Source organism: Clupea harengus, chromosome 18 (genome assembly GCF_900700415.2).
Source record: "Clupea harengus chromosome 18, Ch_v2.0.2, whole genome shotgun sequence".
Lineage (NCBI taxonomy): Eukaryota > Metazoa > Chordata > Actinopteri > Clupeiformes > Clupeidae > Clupea > Clupea harengus.
In genome coordinates, this window is record NC_045169.1 from 15,387,965 (window position 1) to 15,410,464 (window position 22,500).

General features: G+C 45.2%; 1 protein-coding gene across 13 annotated transcripts in view; it reads left to right on the forward strand.

Annotated features, from left to right (window-relative positions):
- The window catches only part of LOC105895412 (neurexin-2), a 736,614-nt gene that overhangs the window by 138,674 nt on the left and 575,440 nt on the right, over positions 1 to 22,500 (forward strand). For 11 of the 13 annotated variants that reach the window (XM_031585048.2, XM_031585052.2, XM_031585053.2 and 8 more), the window contains exon 3: positions 14,481 to 14,498. In XM_031585048.2, the coding sequence (XP_031440908.1) occupies positions 14,481 to 14,498 (18 nt within the window). The remainder of the gene's footprint in view (positions 1 to 14,480; positions 14,499 to 22,500) is intronic. The other 2 variants (XM_031585050.2, XM_031585054.2) reach the window with 1 other exon arrangement.

Below are 22,500 nucleotides of genomic sequence, written 5' to 3' on the forward strand. Positions count from 1 at the left end.
GTGCATCTTTGGTAAAGAGTACACATGTGTTAGGCAGCACCCTTAGTTGTCAGACATATGTAGAAAGCCCCGGTGCTCTGCTGATGTCAAATGAGCCATCTCTGCATGCATAATCTCCCTAAGCCTCTCTCTCTCTCTCTCTCTCTCTCTCTCTCTCTCTCTCTCTCTATCTTTCTTTCTCTCTCTCTCTCATGTGCTTGTTGCTACTGGTATTTCTTCCTGTTTGGTTACCGAGCTGAACATTTTTTTTTTCCTTTTCGCTTTAGTAGGCAGATTAATTTCCCGACAACGCGCTGCCATTTAGGCGTATCATTCGCCTGGCCATGAAATATTCATGGTGTCTGTGACATGTTGCCACACTGGGAAGACCATTACCAGCACTCAGGACTCACCAGCCAGGGAGACATCACCGGGATGTATAGGGTCCCAGCCAGGGGGACATCACAGGGACGTATAGGGTCCCTCCATATTAAACTGGCATCACATGGGAGGGAGAAGGGCATAGAGAGGGAGGGAGGTTAAACACTCTGTCTCTCACTCTGTTTCTCTCTGTCCCTCACTCTGTTTCTCTCTGTCCCTCACTCAGTTTCTCTCTGTCCCTCACTCTGTTTCTCTCTGTCCCTCACTCAGTTTCTCTCTATCTCTCACTCTGTTTCTCTCTGTCCCTCACTCTGTTTAAGTGTCTCTCACTCTGTTTCTCTCTGTCCCTCACTCTGTTTCAGTGTCTCTCACTCTGTTTCTCTCTGTCCCTCACTCAGTTTCTCTCTGTCCCTCACTCAGTTTCTCTCTGTCCCTCACTCAGTTTCTCTCTGTCTCTCACTCAGTTTCTCTCTGTCTCTTACTCAGTTTCTCTCTATCTCTCACTCTGTTTCAGTGTCTCTCTGTCTTTCGGTCTGTTTTTGTTTAGTTGTCTCACCCTGGTATCTACAAGCATTTTAAACACTTGTATTTGTTATCGCCAAAAGCATCACAATCTGCCATCTCTCTCTCTCTCTCTCTCTCTCTCTCTCTCTCTCTCTTTCACTCTCTCTCTCTCATTCTCTCTCTCTCATTCTCTCCCTGTGAAACCCGTCTCAATCTGTCTCTTCTCCGCCTTAGGTTGCTGTTGCCATTTGCACTCCCACTGTTGAGTGATATGTAGATGCTCCCCCCTGCAGACGGCAAAGCCATCTGTGTCAGCGTATCTCTCACTGAGACTCCCAACGTCCCCGTCGTCATGGGAATCCTCTTTCTCAGTCTCAAGGGTAGTCTCGACATTTATGCGCACCCACGCAAGCTGAGACGTCTTCAGGATGAGACGTACGGGTTTACCAGCTCCTTTGAAGATGTGTATTGTCCCTATAAGGTAGTCAACGGTAGCGTTCAGACGTAAATATCTTCTCTTCAGAAGCAGAACCTGTGCTCAGTGCCGCGAGGGCGTTGCTAAAGGCACCCTTCTCTAAACTTGGAGTCTTAGTGGCTCTCATTTCTTCTCTATCTGTATCATTAACTTGAAGAAGACAGTATTTTACACTCCCCCCTCCTCCCCCACACACACTCCCATTCTGCGTCTGTCCCATCTCCTCCCTCGCTCAATCCCATAATTTCTCATCTAAAAGATAAGACCCTCTGCCCCCCCCACCCCTATCCCCACATTTCCTTCTCCCAGACTTTCTCTCTCTTTTGCCAAACCCCTCTCCCCCCACCCCCACCCCTACACCCCCCTAAAACCCTACACTGCACCTGCCTTCTCATTTAGCCGAGATAAGGATGGCCCTCCCTAGTGAGCTTCTGGTGTCAATAGTAATATACAGCAATCATCGATGAACTGTCAAGGCGCCCCCTGCACCCCCCATCCACCCCCCTAACCCCCCCCAATCATTCCCTTCGGTGACCTTCATGCTGTTGCCTTCCTGCCTCCTCCCTGCTGTTTGCACTCTCGTCCTGCAGAGGGACGTGGTGTTTGTCATGCAGATAACCCAGTACCAGCTACGAGGCTTTTGCTCAGGCCTTGAAGTGGTAATCCTATGAAAATGTAAGTTACACAGCAGTGTTGAATGCAAATATCCAGAGGGGAGTGAATTTTTAATCTGAGCGTCTGAGACACACACGGGGCTTATTCTCCACAGTTGAATCTCTATTGCACCGGAGAATATTAACTTAACCTTCACTCCCAATATTTGGGCAGTTCTGTGTGATGAATACAGGCCTTTGTCCTTTGGAGATATGGTGGGGAATCAAGGCTGGAATGGGGGGATACTTCAGACACCCTTAATGCCTTAATGTCGCCCGCCTCATTGACATCAAGTACAGTTAGCTGTATGGTGACACAGTGAAGTAATCTGTAGCTTTTGTCACTGTTGATTGCCTGCATTGTACTCAAATGCTGTTATTGCACTTGCCGTTAGGAATGTGTGTGTGTGTGTGTGTGTGTGTGAATGTGTGTGTGTGTGTGTGTGTACACGCAGGTTTGCCTGAATATGTGTGAATATGTGTGTGTGTGAATGTTGTCATCTGCATATTTTTCCATCTGTGTGTGTGCGTGCTATGTGTGTGTGTGAGTGATGCGTTGTTTGTGTGGCAGGCTTATTTGATGACTGGGAGGAAGCACAGTAGGTGGTTGATTAACTGATGTTATTAGGTGTTCCTGTATTATAATTGCACTTCACAGAGCCTTGCATATATTTCTGAAAGTGCTCACTCTTTCAACGCGGGGGCAGAGCATGTTATCACGCCTGTTGTTTTATTTTCTCTCATTGTTTCATTTTATTCTCTTTTTTTCTTTTGTGATTTTCTTAATACTTCTGAAATGAGTTTTGGTGTGTTCATTAGACTTCTCAGATGTACAGAATTTAATGTATTCATAATCTCGTCATTGTCAATTTACAGATATTTATAATAGAGCCGGATTACTCGTCATTGTCAATTCAATTTATTTATAATAGATTTAGATTACTCGTCATTGTCAATTTACAGATATTTGCTACAAATTAGATAATTTCCAGATAAATCACACGGCCATTCACCCACCCAGATACCCTAATGTGCAATCGCTTACAGTCTAACATGAGTTACATGTACAACACAACACAGTCATACACCACTGTTTCATTGTCAGACACACACACACCCAACGCATTAAAACAGTCAAATAAAACAACACAATCTGACCTAAATAATTATAGCTGCGTTTGAAATACTAGGTTGATGAACTGCTTCTTTGGCATTAGTAAAGGCAAAGCTGTTATAGCAGTCGTTAGAGATAAGACGGAAGACGGCTCAGTTTTTACCCCAGAACTGTGAGCCTCAAGTGTGAAGTGTCTCTCTCTCTCTCTCTCTCTCTCTCTCTCTCTCTCTCTCTCTCTCTCTCTATATATATATATATATTATATATATAAATATAAATATATATAATATTCTGTGTTGCATAAACATCCACCAAAGCGGGTCAAAGCGAGTTTTTCCAGATGCCATCTTACATAAATCATAAATCCAATCACTCTTCTTCATCTGATCAACCTTCAGGGACAAACAAAACGTTTTCATTTAATAGCCGTTTTGTCAGCAAAGTGATGTCTTTGATTTATTTTTTTCTGTTTTGCAACCGAGTATGGAGTTCTCTGATGTTTAAAAAAAAGTACAATTAATAAATCTCTTTTCTTTTCATTGATATCTTTTTAAAGTACAAACAAGAAATCGCTGATGTTTTTTAAAAACACAAATAATAAATCACTTTTCTTGATGGTTGTCTTCCAGTCCTCGTCTTCAGGAAACAAGCGTAAAATATGCCGTAATGATTTCTTTGAGGGAGCGGTGTTAAATTATGAACTCTTGACTGTACAAATAGGGTTTAATCAAATGAAGAAAAAATAAATCTGTATTGATACTTATCGGCCTTTTTTTTCTTCTTTAAAGCACAATTTATCTAAAGCTTAAGCTTTTGAACTTTGAATAACCTTCCCTTCTGGGCTGTTTAAGACGCGCGCGCACGCACGCACGCACGCACGCACGCACGCACGCACGCACGCACGCACGCACGCACGCACGCACACACACACACAGCCCCTGATTTGTTCAATGTATCCCTAATTAGTTGTGATAAACATTATTATTTACTTATCAGACTTGCAGCATTAAACAAAAACTGTTTCATGGTTTCTTTGATCCTCATAACCATGAGCAGCATGCTCTTGTGTGAGTAATGTCCTTTGAATTTTAATCGGGCTCTTAAACTCAACTGTGTGTTTACATCCATTATGTTTGACTTGTGGCTGACCCAGGTGTCACTCAAACCCGATGCCATTAGATATAGACGTGAGTTACAGTAAAGCAGGGAATTCTGGTCGAAAACCAGCAATCTACAGTACAGAGTGCTCAGACTTCTTTCACTTTTTTTGCACTTTGTTATGTTGAAGCCTTACGCTAAAATCATTTAAATTAATTTACTTTCAGGACACCATGATGACAGCAAAAACAGGATTTTAGAAAAAATGTTGCAAATGGAAAGGAAAAACTGAAAACTCATTTCATAATATTATATTATAATTCATATTATAAAATTACATATTATAATTTAATATAACTGTTATTTAGACACACACACAGAGACAGAGAGTGAGTGAGAGAGAGAGAGAGCGAGCCCCCCCACCAAAATCACTTTAGCATGGCCACACCTGAATGCCCCACACAAGCTGTCCATGGTCGAGTCCTTTCTTCCCCTCCTCTGTGTGGAAACCTGAGGTAATCATATTCTCCCTTTCTACATTAACAAGGCCCCCACCTGGCCCCCACCTGCCCGTCAGCCTAACCTTTCTGTTCACAGACTCCGTGGCCTTATTCCCGTTCAGGTGTCAAGTGCTGCTTTTTCGTCCTGCCATGGCTGTGTGACACCTGGGGATGGAGGGCTTTCTTTCATTTCTCAAGTTATTAACCCTCCGTCACCTCCCCCTCTTTCTCTCTATCTCTCTCTTTCTTTCTTTCTCTCCCTCTAACCCCCCCCACTCCACCGGACAGCTAAGACACTTTACCTTCCCTTGCCCTCGTGCTAGTACTCTAGTGTCTCAGTTTCATCAGCGTGTGTGTGTGTGTGTGTGTGTGTGTGTACAGGTCATTTGGAGGGAACTGAAGATGGGTTGCTTTGTTGCTATGGGCTACGTGTGGCTCTTTGTACTGTGGGTCTCTTTAGCCCTCATAGACCTGCCTGTCAGCAACCAGTGAGTTCATTTAGACACAACAGTGAGCTCATTTAGACACAACGCGACTCTAAAGACTCTAATGTAGTGTCGGCGTTTGGTTTTACTCTTGAGGGGCATTTTTCGGACAAAAGAAGATTTAAAACATCTGCTTAAGCTTTTTTAGCTTTTTGAAGAGGAAACATTTCATGGCAAATGGAAATGTAATGCCATATCAAGTGACCTCTGACCTTGTGGCCCTCCGCTGTGCATATATGTCACTTCTCACTCGCTCTGTGCTGCGTTGCCATGGCCACTGTTAGACATATAAAGAAAAATAGGGCAACAAATGCTGGCAGAGATTAAGACCTCGATTGTTGTCTGTGGCGATGGGAGTTTGGAATGCCACCAGAGTTCTTTTGAGAGATTCCCAAAGGATTCCGCCGTCATGGCGATGTGTTGTTTTCAGTGTGGCTCTATTCCTCTGACTCACAAATGATTAGCTTCTGGCAGACAGTCACTTCACACGAAGGAGCGTTATACCAGATGATGTGTCTGAGATAAGAAATGCATTTCTTGTGACAATATTGTGTCAACAACAGCCTCTTTTGTTTTTATAACTATTGTACCAAGAGAGACATCAGCAGAGTTTTTAACATGTAGCTGAAAACACAAAAGCACTAAAGGCATAGTTTTACAGAATCCGTAAGTGACAGCCATACAGCACAAATCACAATGACAACCAAAGAAAATCAAACAAACAATAAGAATAATAACACCCCAATGAAATATTAATTCTATCTATCTGGTGCTGCTCCATTCAGCCGTCAGTGAAGCGCTGGAGCTGGGCTGCTTTTCCCACCAAGCAGTGTTGCCCCAAGCTGGAGTGTTGTTGCCCCATCCCTGGCCCCAAGCTGCAGTGTTGTTGCCCCATCCCTGGCCCCAAGCTGCAGTGTTGTTGCCCCATCCCTGCCCCCAAGCTGGGTGCTCGATGGCAGCAGCACTGTTCCGGTGCTGCCATTGAGCTGGGCTGTAGCAGGGCTGTAGCGGGGGCAGGGGAAGAGGGGGCTGTAGCAGGGCTGTAGCAGGGCTGTAGCAGGGCTGTAGCGGGGGCAGGGGAAGAGGGGGCTGTAGCAGGGCTGTAGCAGGGGCAGGGTGTGACTAGGACATGGTGCTCGCTGCTCGTCTGAACTCCCAGAGGGAGGGGGAGTAGCAGGGCAGGGCTGCCCAGGCGCAGGGTAGGGTAGAAAGAGCTCATGACACCGCCAGCCTCGGGTGGGCTGGGGCAACAACACTCCAGCTTGGGGCAGGACACACAGTGTGGGAGAATCTTTTGTGTTTCTGTCTGTGTGGGGTGCTGTCAGAATGTGTGTATATGTGTGTATGTGGAGTGGGGGGTTATCCGCACATGTTATAGCTGTTAAAAGCTGTTAAAAGGTGGTAGACTGTATGTCTTTTTATGTGTGTGGGCTTGTGAGCACTTGTGACTGTGTGACTGTGTGTGAGTCTGTGTGCGAGAGGATGTGCAAAGGTGTACCAACGTGAGCCTATTACTGTTGAAAAGACCCCAGAATCTCCCATAGTGACTGCCTTCATCTACAAAGTCGCATGTGTTTGTGTGGCTGGCTGGCCCACATCTGGCACAGCTGCCTCAGGCTCAGCAGCAACTCCAGTGGTTTGACAGCGGCCAAACTAAACTGAGCTAAACCAAGCTAAACCACGCTAAACTGAGCTAAATCAAGCTAAACCAAGCTAAACTAAGCTAAACTGAGCTAAACCAAGCTAAACTGAGCTAAATCAAGCTAAACCAAGCTAAAATAAAATAAACCGAGCTACACTAAGCTAAACTAAACTGAGCTAAACTAAGCTAAGCTAAACTGAGCTAAACTAAGATAAACCAAGCTACACGTAGCTAAAGTAACACTCCTAGGAACTGCTGTAAGCGCATAGTCATGAGTGGCAGTGGAGATGAATAGAGAGTGGTTTGTCGGTGTATTGTGGTGTATAAAAGGCATGGATGCCATGCAGGAGAGAGTGTTTTGTGGAATAAGTAAAGCGTTGTCTCTGTGTTAGAGCCCTTTATTTTGTTTGGCAGGATTAAGATGGAAACCTCTTTCATTTGCCTCCAAGCCCCTCAGGGAAAGATGGCAGAGAAGAAGAAGCACCAGCGCAAGCGCAAGCAAGCAGAAGTTTGTTTGTCTCCATTTTTTCCCCCTGTTTTCTCGCATCCGGCTCTCTGTGAAGTCAGGTCAATTCATTCCCAGCGTTTGCTATTTTTAATTTAATTTATACATGTGTTCATTTGCAGTGTTTGTGGAGAGGAAGCTAATTTGCAAACTGGTGGCTGGGGGCCAGGTGTTCATGGGTTTTTGGGTTTGGCCGACTGCCAATCGGAAAGCAGCCGTGGCATGCTTAGTGAAAACAGTGTGCTGTGTTTCCACCCACAATGCACGTCTGTGTGTGTTAGTTTGAGGAAGCCATGGGTAAAAAAAAACAAGTCATAGGCGGATACATACATACATACATACAAGTGGAAATGTAAGGAAAACGCATGTGTGTACACGCCTGTGTTCAAACACGTATGCATGCAGGCAGTCATGCATTCAAACACACACACTCACTCAGACATACACACACTCTTACGAGGTACTGTATGCCCATACAAACACACACAAACACATAAACACGCTTAAACTTCCATCAAACCTACACACACAAACGCAATTACCTACCCAAGCCTTTCATCCTGTAAATAGCATCTCTACCTGATGTAGTTGAGGGTTTGTGAGGCATGTGCAGGTATGCGGCAGTGAGCACCAGGAACCCTCGAGCTGTTTGTTTGCTGCTAATGGCGGCCTGCAGGGAGGCATCAGTTAAGCGCACAGCGGCCCCCCATCAGCGGCAGAGGCAGAGAAGAATGTTTGCCTGCGATCACCACGGTTTCAAGCGTGGGGGCTTCTGTAGGAGGATGGAGTGTTTCCGCTCCCAGACAACAGCAGCAGAGAACTCCCTGCTCTTCAAAAGCTCACACTTTTTCCATGAAAGAGAATCCCAAATGTGGACTGTTCTGCGAATGCCCCCAGAGAATATTCCGAGTTCTGTCTCCGAGTTATTAATATATTTATTTTTCACATCTCTTTGTAGTCCCCTACTACTGCGCCTTCAGAGCGATTAAAAGTCTTAATTGTTCCTTGATGGCCAGAGACTATGTGCTTTGTCTCCCCTGAGACGGGAGATTTTCCATGTTGACATGAGTGTATTAATTATAAAGCTAAGTTATGTCAGCTGCTAACAGCTCTATAGCAACATGCCTCTTTTTTATACACTTACCACAAGGGTGCGCCTGTGTGTGTGTGTGTGTGTGTGTGTTTGTGTGTATGTGTGTTGAGGGGAAGAAGGGGGAGAGCCTAATGAGAAGGCTGTGACTCACAATGTGAGAATGTTGCTCTGCACAAACCAACAAACGCCTCCAGGTCTTCTCATCTCATGTTGCTCATGACACATTAACTCTCCATGGGTGGTGTGAGTGTGTGTGTGTGTGTGTGTGTGTGTTACTCTCCCTGGGTGGTGTGTTATTCCCAACGATGCACTCAATCCCGCCGTGCTGATCGCAGGCAAACATTCTTCTCTGCCTTTGCCATCTGAGGAGAAGAGAGTGCAGATATGGATTAGGGGCTATATCTTTCTCTCACTCACACACACACACTCTCTCTTGCTTTATTGTCAGAGGGCTTCCCATTCCTCTTTGTGGCCCGGCTCGCAGCCTCGTCTTCTGCTCTTGGCTCTCGGCTCTCGGCTCGGGCCTTTTGAAGAGCGCTTACAGACCTCCCTAACAGTGTTCAGCCCGCTCTATTCTCTAGCAAAATGAAGATTCAATGGAACTGAGCTCATATTAAGTGTCTCCGAGGAACAGTTTTATATGCTTTGCAATTACTGCTGAGATGAATCGTGTTCTCGGATGTTAAAGGGCTGGTTGAGGTGGGGTGGGGTGTTCGGTGGTGGTGGTGGTGGTGGTGGTGGTGGGGTTTGGGGGGGGGGGGGGCGGTGGAGAATATTCCTTTAATGCCTCTGTCTGCTTTGAACAGAGAGCCCAGCTTTGTGAGTCTGTTTTGCGCAGATAGTCCGGTTTGGAAATGAAAATCCACCTAAAAGCTGCTGAACGAGAGGCTCAGACTGAGAGAGAGAGCCTCAGATTGAGAGCGTGGCCTACCGCAGATGATCAGAACAATAATTTCATTCCGTGTCTGTGGCCTTACACTCGTTCGTGGGATTTGCCCGTCTCCTGCCCTCCCTCGCTTCCTCCGTCACGTCACGTTGCGTTTTGTTTGCCTATTTGTCGGTCCGGTGATGGCCGCTCCGATACTGCCTATGTGCGCCGGCGTGTCTCTCTCTAATCTGACAATCAATACTGCGATGTGAGGAGGTCACCGGCACTTTTCCAGGGGCCCCTTCCATGTCAAGCAGACCTCAAACACGCATCGATTCGCTTCTTAAGCCCGTGTTGACAGCCTCTGCCACAGCAGGTCCACTCTAGTTTCAACACAAAGAGGGAAGTTCAAGGACAGTCTTTAAAGATGAACATTATGTATGTCTTTGCAGTTGATTGAGTCTACATTCTTTCCTTCATAGGTCTAACCCCTTTAACGCTTGTAATCATAACATCCAAAGAAATGTAAAAAAAAGAAACATATTCATAGAGTTTTGGTAAATTCTATTTAACTCTGGGTCAGACTGTCGAAGGATAAAGTGACGACAGTCTTTAGGGTAGGCATGAAAGAATGTGGCATCACACAGACGCTTGCATACTCCTAATGATGTACGACAACAACTGAAAACCGTAATGAAAGATGATAAGTCTCTGAACTCCTAATTAAATGTCTTATAAGGCTTAAGATGAGACATTGATGAGTTTTAGCATGTTGGTACAATACAGTCAACAATGAGATCAAAACTGCTGCCATTATAGCTCTTCAGGACAGGAGGAGAATTGAGAAAAAAACATGGCCAACATGTAGAAATATATATGACACATACACACAGAAAGGCACACACACACGCACATGCATGCACACACACACACACGACAGCGTGGGTGATGTAAATGGAATGTAAGAAGCCCATTCCCAGAGGAGAGTCTGCTCATATGGCACACACACAGACACACACACACCAGCAGCAGCAGCAGCAGCAGAAGTCAGTGGGTGAGCTCATTCTCAGAGTGACCACGCTGGGACCTCAATGACGCATCTCTAACACACACAAGGGGGCCTCCTCCCTCATCAAAACTTCATGCTGAAAGCGTGCATGAAGACACACACACACACACACCACACACAGCCTCGCAACATGAAAAATGAATAATGGAGGGTTGGTGATTTTCACTGTCAAACATGAGTCTGCCTTAAACAGTTTGCATGAATCTTCTAAACATGAGTTTGTCTTCAACAGTCTTCTTCACAGGTTTTGATGTGACGTCAGGAAGCACTTGTATTTGAAAGGTGCTAAACAAACAAATAAAACTATTTGTAATCGTGATTTTTTTGTATAGTATATGTGACCCACTTTGGCCAAACCTGGCATTAGCTGAAACTCATCATTTTGAGATACAGGTGATCGAAGTCATGTGATGAACATTGACTAAAATACACTAGCTTGTCGATTGTGAGATTTTGGCATAAATAGCTTGGCTTTCTTGGCCTTCTCTTGAATTTATGTTCTTAAAGTTTGGCAAAAAGACTTTTTCATGCTAGTTTCATCAAATAAACACCATTTTGTAGCTTAGAAACGGAGTCGGCTGCTTTTAACATCTCATTATGCAGAGTTTTGCCATGGTTGGTGACAAAGGCAAGAAGAACATATAAGTATACATATGTACTATGTCTATATAATACATGTATTATTATTATTATTATTATAATTATCAAATACATTCTCATTTTAATGACTGTATATTGACCTAAAGCTCCTGGGACATCCCTTGTAGGTCAGACCTGCCTTGGCCAAGCTGGGCCTGCACCTGATCCCAAACGATTGCGTTCTTAAGTGTGTATGCTTTCTAGACGCGGCTGCTTTGCGGAGAGGAGAGCATGGTTAGAGGCATGAGTAATGAGGCCGGGCTATTTAAAATCCCAGTAGTTTAGAGGAAGGCCAGAGGCAATCCGAAAGCGGCGCTTGTGAAGTTGTTCCTAGAGACAGTGAGAATCTATTCAAACATCACTATATATATATATATATATATATATATATGTGTGCTTGGGAGCCTTTGTTTTTCAGAAATGTTCCTTTTGCCCCTGTTTTACCAGTGTGTGTGTGTGTGTGTGTGTACTTGTGTCCTGTGTGTGTGTGTGTGTGTGTGTACTTGTGTCCTCTGTGTGTGTGTGTGTGTGTGTGTACTTGTGTCCTGTGTGTGTGCATGTTTGTGTGTGTGTGTGCATATGTTTGTGTGTGTACTTGTGTGTGTGTGTGTGTCTGTGTGTGTGTGTCTGTGTGTGTGTGTGTGTGTGTGTTCCCCTGACTGTTTGACTGCACATGTCTCTAATCTGCCAATCAATGCTGTGTCTCAGAGGTCAGAGGCTTCCTGTCATGTTAACCACACATCACTCATTGATTGACATCTTCAGCATCAGGTCATGACTCAAAGTATCTGTTATCTATTAATCCATCTGTCTATGTTAGTTCCTCTTTAAATCTTGGTCTCAGTTATGAATCACTGGGAGCCATATCTGTTAGTTAAGGAATACAAGTTATTTGATATTGTTTTAAATATATATTTAAAACATAGATATTTATATAAATCTCACCTTGAGACATACTTATCATATGTTAGTTAAGGAATACAAGCTCTTTGATATTGTTTTAAATATATATTTAAAACATAGATATATATTAAATAGGACCAACTATCAGGCCGGGATTTTCAGGCACACACGCAAACTGCAGGTTTGATGCAACAGTCGAGTTTATTCACTCCCTGACAGGTTGGGCAGACTAGCTAGCCTGATTTCCCCAGGCTACAAACACAGCAAGGCTATCAAAGTTCACAACCTCACAGGTTGGGCAGACTAGCTAGCCTGATTTCCCCAGGCTACAAACACAGCAAGGCTATCAAAGTTCACAACCTCACCGGATACATAAACATAAGTACGTTCCACAATAGAACGGTCAGTCCAAAGGAAGGTAATCCACAAAGGTAATCCAGGGAACATAGTCTATCCACAGGAAAAGTCTTATCCACGTTGTGGTGGATGCACAGGTTTAGCAACAGTCAAAGGTAATTAGCAGCTAGCCTATGCTAAGCTAAGCGCGAGTGCGTTAGCCTTCCACAAACAGGGTTGAGATACCCAAACAAGACTTCTTAAGAGAAGCGAGAAGAAAGAGAACTGTACTCACGAGACTCCATGACCGAGTGAAGAGGGAAGGACACCCAGTGCTTAAGTAGGAAGTAGTAATCACCTCAGGTGTAGCCCAGTGTAGAAGAAAGGTTAGTGTTATGTGCTCTAGAGTGAGTGTCGCCCTCTAGAGGACTGGCGACCCTTCACAGACGTGACACCAACATGTGGAGAAACATTTGTTTGATGTGTTCACACTAACATTGTGTCTTGATGTCAAGGTGCCAATATCAAATAACTTAACTTAAAAGTATGGCTCACAGTGCTATATATATATGACACAATGTTAGTGTGCTATGTATACATATATATATATATATATATATATATATATATATATATATATATATATAGCACTGTGAGCCATACTTTTAAAATAGATGTCATAGAAATAAAAATAGACGTCACAGAAGAAATCATTTCTGCTCTGTCTCAGACTCTTTAGAATGTATCTGGTTGCATTTCCTCTGCCAATAGAAATATAGACGCTAATCGGAGGTCTTTGAGGTAACTGGGTAAAAACGGTGCCACGCCCACTGGGCAGTGTGGTTCTGGAAGATTCTGACGCTGTGTGCTTTATTGCTGTGCCACGTTTGGCTCGTTCACTATGTGTGACTGGGATGTGCATCTTGGCTCTGGTTCATTTCTCACCTCCCAGCCATTGCCAAGCGCTGGCCAGGCGAGCAGACGGGCTCCGGTTCTGGTTGCATTTCAAGCCGCGAATCTCAAGTCAAGAAAAAAAGAAGTAAAAATAAAACAATATGTGGCTAAACGTGATTTAATTGTTGGCAGATTGATGGTGATGTCTGGAAATCATTTCATTCTGTCAGTTAATTGCTTCTTGGAGGTGGCCTTCTGTGAAGGCTTTCCCTTCCCTGTCTCACAGGCCCCGAGTAATTGAGACGATTCATATTGGATGTTACAAGGACACTCAGAAGGAACGAGAGCAGTTTATCGAAGGGATTAGTCCCCACTGTCCCCAAAGAGAACAGCAGAGAGAAGAGAACCAGGCCTTGATCTGGTGTGTCTTGTTGAACAACTACTATTGTTGACAGTTTAAAAAAGGTTACCATGGTGTTTGCTCAATGATGCCTTCGTGAAACACGTTCCTGGTGGTTGAGAGCGCTGTGGCAGGCTGGGATGTCCTATGTCGGAGCTGCCTGAACTGAACTGCACACACCTACACTGACGATGTTGGGAGAATTACTTACTTACTACCAGAGCAGGGGCGTCCCTCTCTACCTTCAAGAAGCTTTTGAAGACCCAACTCTTCAGAGAGCACCTCCCTTCCTAACTGGCACCTTGACTAGTGCTTAACTTGCACTTCAGCAGTTACATCCCTGCACTTCTTTTTCCTTTCTTGGTCGTTTTTCTATTTCTTATGTAAAGTAGTATTTATTGTTACAACAGTTTTTTTTTATTAGTCTTAGCTTGACTGTTCTCTCCCTTGTACGTCGCTTTGGACAAAAGCGCCTGCTAAATGACTAAATGTAAATGTAAAATTTAAATGAGAATTCAAATGTGCACTCTGGCACATTTCTGGTTGTGTGTAGCAGATCCCAGTTGTACTTCTCAACTTTGCTTTGTGACCTTCATTGGAGTGGCCAAGTCAGGCTTTCATAGCGCAGAGCTGCAGAGCAAGTTCTGCAAGGTTTCCTCCGAGCAACGCGACCCATTACATTGACCACACTGATGCCTCTGCTATTGTTGGTGCAAGGTTTTCACTGAGCAACACGACCCATTACACTGACCTCTTGCCTCTGCTATTGTTGGTGGAAGCTGAGGCTGTGGTTGTGTCCAGAACACTTGATTGAACAGTGTGCTTCTTTACATCTGTCTTGATCGATTCGTAGTCTGTTTGTCTAATTTCTTTCTCTCTCTCTCTCCCTCCCTCCCCTCTCCCCGACCTGTGCCGTGCTGTGCCGTCATCCATCCGAATCAGAAGAGTATGCCGTGGAAGGTAAGGCTGATGTTGTTTTTTCCTCTTTCCCTCCTTCAGTCTTAAAATGGCGACCTCTATGCGGGAGGGCAGCTGGGGGATGTGCTTGTGTTGCACTCCCGTGTCCCTCACGCCAGGGGCAGTGGCATTGTCAGTTTGGACTGCGGTTTGGGCGACTCTTTGGGAGCCTTCATTTTTGCTTCTTTCAAAAGGCAAAAAAAAATCCAAACATTATTTTCCTGTCTCTTTCTCTCTCTCATTTATTTGGTTTTTGGTTTTGCAAAGTACCCTCCTCTCCTCCTTATTCTATTTTGATTGTTCGAGACTCAATCGAAATGGTCACAACGGTGGGACAAGCTTGTGTGCGCAGCATGAACAGTTGATGGGGAGATGAAATGAAACAAACCCCAGCAGGAAAGAAAGCATCTGCAATCTGCATCAGTGAAAACCCCAGCATGTCAATCCTCCTCACACTCTCCTCAGAGCTCCATTCTCCCTTCCAGATATGAAAAAAAAACACAGCTCATGAAAGGCGTCTGTTGGGCCTTGAGATCCAGGGTTGTTGGCATCCTATCTCCTTACTAAGCGTTAGTTATAAGATTAGTGTTGTAGATGCCACCCTGTCCTATTTCCTTACTAAGCGTTAGTTATAAGATTAGTGTTGTATATGCCACCCTGTCCCATCTCCTTACTAAGCGTTAGTTATGAGATTAGAGTTGTAGATGCCATCCTGTCCTATTTCCTTACTAAGCGTTAGTTATAAGATTAGTGTTGTATATGCCACCCTGTCCCATCTCCTTACTACGCGTTAGTTATGAGATTAGAGTTGTAGATGCCATCCTGTCCTATCTCTTTACTAAGCGTTAGTTATAAGATTAGTGTTGTAGATGCCACCCTGTCCTATCGCCTTACTAAGCGTTAGTTATAAGATTAGTGTTGTAGATGCCACCCTGTCGCTGGAGCGAGCTCAGGAGAGGGTGAGACGTTGGAGCCAGAGGAAGTTGTGAGTGTCGGGCTGATAAATGCGGAGGAGCATCCATCTGGCGGAGTCTGGCTTTTTAATTGATAGGCAGCACGGCGAGGCCACTGCTCACCCGCGTGTGGGCAGGATAAGCAGGAAGTCTATCGCCGTGTTTCCCACCCGTATCAGTCTCGCACGGTGATGAATTACCTCTCCTAGGCAACCGCCACAGCAGCAGAATTGCCATGGCAACACAAGCAGGTTGAAACTTTTGTGTGTGTGTGTGTGTGTGCACACATACCTCTGTGTGTGTTTGTGTGTGTGTGTGTGTGTGTGTGTGTGTGTGCATATGTGTGTCGGCCTCTGTGTATGAACTTGAGTTAAACACTTGTTTGGATCTTGTGAACAATCCATCCTTGCCATGGCCGTCTGCCTAGTGTTGTATGGATGGGAGCTCCTGTTCAGAGCTACAGGCTGCTGGATTCTGCTTTAGCGTCTGTTAGCCCAGCGTCTGTTAGCCCAGCGTCTGTTAGCCTAGCGTCTGTTAGCCCAGCGTCTGTTAGCCCAGCGTCCGTTAGCTCAGCGTCTGTTTGGACACAGCACTGGCCACTGCCTGCTGACTGTTGTGTCCAGAAACAGCAAGCAGCAGACAGGCTTGTGTGCAGTACAGTCAAGACAGTTATATTCTATTCTTTTGCTTATTGATATATAGTTTATTGTTTATTTATCTCTCTTTTTTGTCCCCTCTCTGTGAATCTCTTGAACCTTCATTAATTCAGTTCAGTCTGTCATTGCAGACGTCCGTCTCAGTCGCACAGCCCTGTCCTTTTCAGAGAGACAGGTGACATTCTCCAGGTGTCTCTCAATCTTCCGCGCCGTCGTGCCGCCGTGCAGGTCACTGCCCTTCTGCAGCAGACCGAGATGCCTTGTTGTGAAAATGTCAACGCCATGAAGGTGCTGGCGGATGGGTTGCCGTAGCGGCGACATCCCAGAGTTCCCGGCGATCGCAACATCAGGAGTGTGTGCCAGAGGGAGTGGTTGAAGAGGGTGACGCAACCTAGCAACCTGTCCTACTCTTGACCCTCCACTTTTAAAAATCTGCCCCCATCTCTTCCACTGCTGACCTCTTAGTGACTGATCATGTATGTGCGTGTGCGTGCGTGTGTGTGTGTGTGTGTGTGTATATGTGTGTGTGCAGGAGTGTGTGTGTGTGTGTGTGTGTATATGTGTGTGTGCAGGAGTGTGTGTGTGTGTGAGAAAGACAGAGCAAGAGTCTGTGTCTGTTTGAGTGAGAGAGCGAGAGAGAGAGTGAGTTCTGTCTGCACATGATCCTGGCAACCCGAACCCGTGGCACTGACCCAGAATGTGATGAAGAGTGCCATTTCGTTCTGTGCCACTGCCCAGCCGTGGCCTCCCCAGGGGACCGACGAGCCGAGCCCTCCGTGAGCCCAGCGGCGAACTCCGAGTCTGGGGCATTAGTATTCCGCTCCAGCCCCTGCTCCAGCCTGGGCCAGGCTTTGTCTGACAGATGCCCGGGCAGAGCTGGGGTAGCGCTCTCTCACTCTGCATCCTAAGCCCTTACAGTGGTTTAAATGCCAGTGTGAATTTGAGACAAAATGTTCTTGGTTGTTTTTCAAGCTTGGCCTCATCCTACCCCCTGCCCCCCTCATCCAACACCGCCCCTAACCTTGCGCTCCCCACAATCCTCCTAACAACCACCCCCTGCCTGCTGAGCACTCTACCTTGCCCAAACACAAAGTCACACTTATTTTATTATGGCTGCAAAATCCGCAGCGGTTGCACCTTCGCTGTTTCTTTGAACTTCAAAAACTGTACAGTTTTTTGGATGACTGACCTCAGTGTGTCTTCACTTTTTTGTCAACAGAGTCACAGAAGTATACTGCTTATTTAGGGATTGCAGTAGTAGCAGTTAAAGCAACAATAGTAGTAGTAGCAGCAGTAGTAGCAGTAGCAGTAGTAGTAGTAGTAGCAGTAGCAGTAGCAGTAGCAGTAGCAGTAGTAGTTGTAGTATCAGTAATAGTAGTAGCAGTAGTAGTGATAGCGGCAGTAGCAGTAGTAGTAGCAGTAGTAGCAGTAGCAGTAGCAGTAGCAGTAGCGGCAGTAGTATTAACAGTAGTAGTAGTAGTAGCAGCAGCAGCTGTATTAGTGGAGCTAGTGGTCCTCCCAGATGAATTAATTAATTGGAGTTCACAGATCATTTGTGCATGTAATTAACTTAACAGAGGAAAGAGCCAAGAGATGCTGGCTTCGGTCAGGAACATTAAAGGTTGATACTTCCTTCGGTCAGGAACATTAAGGGTTGATACTTCCTGCGGTCAGGGACATTAGAGGTTGATGGTTAATTGTTGCTCATCCTGATCCTGTCCTCAGCTAGCCGTGTGATCTGGCGTGCTCTTCTCCTGTTTTGGCCTATTTTGGGGCGCGCATGGTCTCACTCTCATTAGTGACGATGGCCCGGCGTCCTGGGGTTCCGTGAGATTGATGACTCGTGGAGACCTTGAAAGCCGCCGGGACCGCGGCGCCTATACACGGCTGGTCGCCTCCTCTGGCAGGGAATGTGCCGGAAATTGATGAGCTGCATGGTACGGTGACCTGTTTTCAGGGCTAAGGCTCCCATGTTTCAAGATGTGTGTGTGTGTGTGTGTGTGGCTGTGTGTGTGTGTGTGTGTGTGTGTGTGTGTGCATGTGTCTCTCTGTGTGTGTGTGTGTGTGTGTGTGTGTGTGTGTGTGTGTGTGTGTGTCTGTGTGCGTGTGTGTGTGTGTGTGTGTGTGTGTGCATGTGTCTCTGTGTGTGTGTGTGTGTGTGTGTGTGTGTGTCTGTGTGTGTGTGTGTGTGTGTGTGCGTGTGTGTGTGTGTGTATGTGTGTACTTGAGGCAGGGCTTGCAGAGAAGAATGTTTACCAAGTTCAGGCGTTTGAGTGCATGTGGGTGAGCATGTGTGTGTATGTTTGCATGCCTGTGTGTGTGATTGTGTCAGAGGCTAGCCTGAGTTTAATGTTAAGGAAACAGGAAACTGTACTGATTATCTGTCAAGTAATACATGAGAGAGAGAGAGAGGGAGAAATAAGAGAGAGAGAGAGAGAGAGAGAGAGAGAGAGAGAGAGAGAGAGATGAGTTGGATAAATCATGATGTGACGTAAAAACATAAACAAAAAAACAAAAAAACACTGACTTCCTGGATCTGCATTTGTAGGGAGTTGCTGGATGTTTTTCCCCGTCCTTTGGCTCCAAGGTTGGCTGGATCCTCATCAATCTGATCAAAGCTAATTATCTTTGCTCTTCGGAACATCCCAGCTTAAAAATAATCGCAAAATTCAGAAATGATGGCTGTTTTTTTTCTGTGAAATGGAAGTTTTGGTGATTCATGTAGATATGGGATTACAGATTGAGTCACACTGTAGTTACGGGAGATTACTTGGGATGATCCAAACCAGATTATGGATTTAGTTCTTAGTGCGGAAGATAGAGAGAAAAAAAAGTGCTTTTCAGAATATTCCAGGGCATTCTGCATAACAATCATAAACTAATAAGACTATGACTGAACTGTAGAGCATTGGCCTATTTCTGGACAGTGGGCTTTGGGTGTATTGTCTCTGCAATCATGCCAAGCAAGACTGCACTGGCTGTCAGTGTGTGCTGTTCCTGTTCCTGTTCCTGTTGCCCTCAGGTCACTGGGGATGGGGCCAGCTAATGCACCTGTAGCGGGGAAAGCCACTTGTTATGTTAATGCGGAGGACTCATAAACACCTTTTGACTCAGTCACAGTTTTACTTCAGAAAAGTACATAATTGTACTGCTGCAGTGGTAATTAAAATGAGTTCCCTGACCCGCAACCCACACTAAGTCACGCTTATTCTCCCTCGCTGTGTGTGTGTGTGTTTATTTTATGTATGTGTACATATCTCTCTCAAACATGGACACACACACACACACAACGGCACTCAGAACTCTCTCATTGACTCACTCTCTTTCCCACTCTCACACACTCACACACACACACACACACTCGCAAAGCAGACAAGATGAAAACTGTGATTAGCATGTGTAATTCGCACTGAGGGACCAAAGAAGGAAAAAGCCAGGGACAATCGCTCTCTGTCTGTTTACTGAAATAGCGCCATCAATGTGAAATTAAAGCCATTTTCTAAAAAGCCATCCTACGCAACACTTCCTTTCGAACACGACTCGGAGTAACAAGTCTATTCTCATTGCATGCTTCATTTAGTGGTGGTGGTGCATTAAGATAACACTTGTCCCTTAACTGAAGACCATAAAATGAGCATTGATCAGGGGATGCTGAAAATACTTTATATCATAAATAAACTTTATATATTCATCTATCTTGTATTCATGTACTGCATGTCAAATTAAATGCACTGCTATCGCTATCTGTTGCCAGTGCCCTATCCAGTTCAGTGTAGTCTGGCAGCTTTGTGTTTTGTACTGTAGTCACACACACACACAAGTTATATAGATTGAAGTCAGTGTTAAATCTCTGTAGTGTAAAGTGTTATGATGTGCAATGGGAAAGTGTTGGTCTGTGTGTGTCTGTCTGTATGTGTGTGTGTGTGTGTGTCTTAGCGGCTGTTGGCTTTGTTTGTGTGGATGTTTTATTTATTTGTTTTTGTTTTCATATTTAAGTCATGCTGAAGGCTAACACGTGTGCCGTGTCACTTCCAAATTCTTAACTGACCCAGAGACACAGACAAACACACAGACAAACACACAGACAAACATACACACACATAATTACCCACAGACACACAGACAAACACACACAAACACACACAAACACACACACACACACTTACCCACAGACACACAAAATCACCACACCGTCAGATAACTTCATATTGTTTTTTTTCTTGAGTGTTCCTTCTCAGAAGTGCTCATCTGTCTTCTCTCTCTCTCTCTCTCGTTCTCTCTCTCGTTCTCTCTCTCTCTCTCTCTCTCTCTCTATCCCTCTCTCCCTCCCTCCCTCCCTCCCTCTCTCCCTGCCTTTTCCCTCTGAAAGGATCCCTCCTAGAGAATGCCGCACAGCAGGGTGAGCTGAGCTGCTTGTGGTTCGGCAGGAGGGGGCAGTTTGAAGGGGGCAGTTTGAAAGGGACAGTTTGGAGGGGTGCCTTTCTGTTTTGGTTCATCTCTGGCTATCCATGCAGCTCACACACAGACACACACACACATTCACTCACTCACACATACACTCTCTCTCTCTCTCTCTCACACACACACATCTCAAACTCTGGCTATCCTTGCGGCTCTCTCACACACACACACACACACACACTCACTCACTCACACATACTCTCTCTCTCTCTCTCTATCTCTCTCTCTCACACACACACACACACACCTCAAACCCTGGCTATCCATGCGGCTCTCTCACACACACACACACACACTCACTCTCTTTCTCTCTCTCTCTCTCTCTCTCTCTCTCTCTCTCCCTCTCTCTCTTACACACACACACACCTCTACCTCTGGTTATCCATGTGGCAGTGTTGCTTTCAGCCTGTGATCCATTTAATTAACAGTCATTTCTCTATCCATGTGGCTCACGTACACACACACACACACACACACACTCCCTCTCTCTCTTTCTCTCTCTCTCTCACACACACACACACTTTCAGCTTGGGATTAATTAACACTCATTTTGAGTCAATAAACTAATACCAACAAGAATGAAAAAAATAAAAACAAAAGCAAAGAAACAATTAAGGATTCTTTGATTTCCAAAAGGCCCTTCAATGGCTTAATGTGGCTTCAAAAGAGTGTGTGTGTGTGTGCATGTGTGTGTGGGCGGGGGAAGGGAGGTTTATGTAGAAAGTATTAATGTGAATCCCCACAAAGTCGTCTTCACACTGATCTCCTCTGAAGAGTCAGGATCTGATATCCACTTGGCAAAACTTATGTGGGCTTATGTGGGTCATCTCCTAACCCCAGGACACGTGTGTGCCAGTGGAAACAACACAGCACATCCTAAAGCCAGTGCTGTGTGTGTGTGTGTGTGTGTGTTTGTGTGTATGCGTGTGTGGTATATATGTGTATAGGTTTAGGAGTTTTTGTGTGTGTGTGTGTGATGGGGAGGGGGCAGTAGAGATAGTGAGAAAGAGAAGGCTTCGGGGTGTGTGTGTGTGTGTGTGTGTGTGTGTGTGCGAGTGAATTTGTGCATCTGTTGTGGCAGAATGCTTGAGGATTGCTGACACACTCTTATTTTCGTCTTGACATCCCGTCTCACTTTCATAACCAGATTTGTCTTCTTGACTCCCGCAACTGGCAGCTCCGTCCAGACGAGCAACATTTCACTTCTCCTCTCCTCACTTCTCCTCTCCTCTCCTCTCCTCTGTCTAGTTTGGATGCAGCTCTCTGCTCTCTCCAGCTTTTCGATTTAATTAGACAGCCAGAGAGGCATCATGTTGTAAATCACAGTCGTGCTGCAGTGGATGGTGTCAGAGAAATACATAAGATACCCACGCTTCCCAACGGGTTGAAGATTAAAAGAGAAAAATGCAGCCATGCAATGCAGGTAGCCCCCAATCAGACAGAAACAAGTGAAGATAATGATCTTAATGCATGAAGCATTTATTTATAGTTGGAGGTGATGCAAGAGATGGTAAGAGTGTGTCTTGTTGGCCATCTTTCCTTGTTGCAAGCTCTGTTTTAACATACACACACCTTCACCCCTCTGCTAGAGTGTGTGTGTGTGTGTGTGTGTGTGTGTGTGTGTGTGTGCGTGGTATAATATGGAGGTGGAATAGTGAGGCCAACCTCAGCCCTCCTTCACCCCAATGCTAAAGTGGAAATCTGATTCTGATAATCATGATCATGACCAATTCTTCTCTTAACATTGACTGACAGCTTTACCATTACATCTTCATGTCAATTTAATTTCAGTGGAGTAAAGTGCTACGATTTGGCCCACACAATGCCACACACACACACACACACACACACACACACACACACACACACACACACACACACACACACACACACACACACACACACACACACACACACACACACACAGACACACAC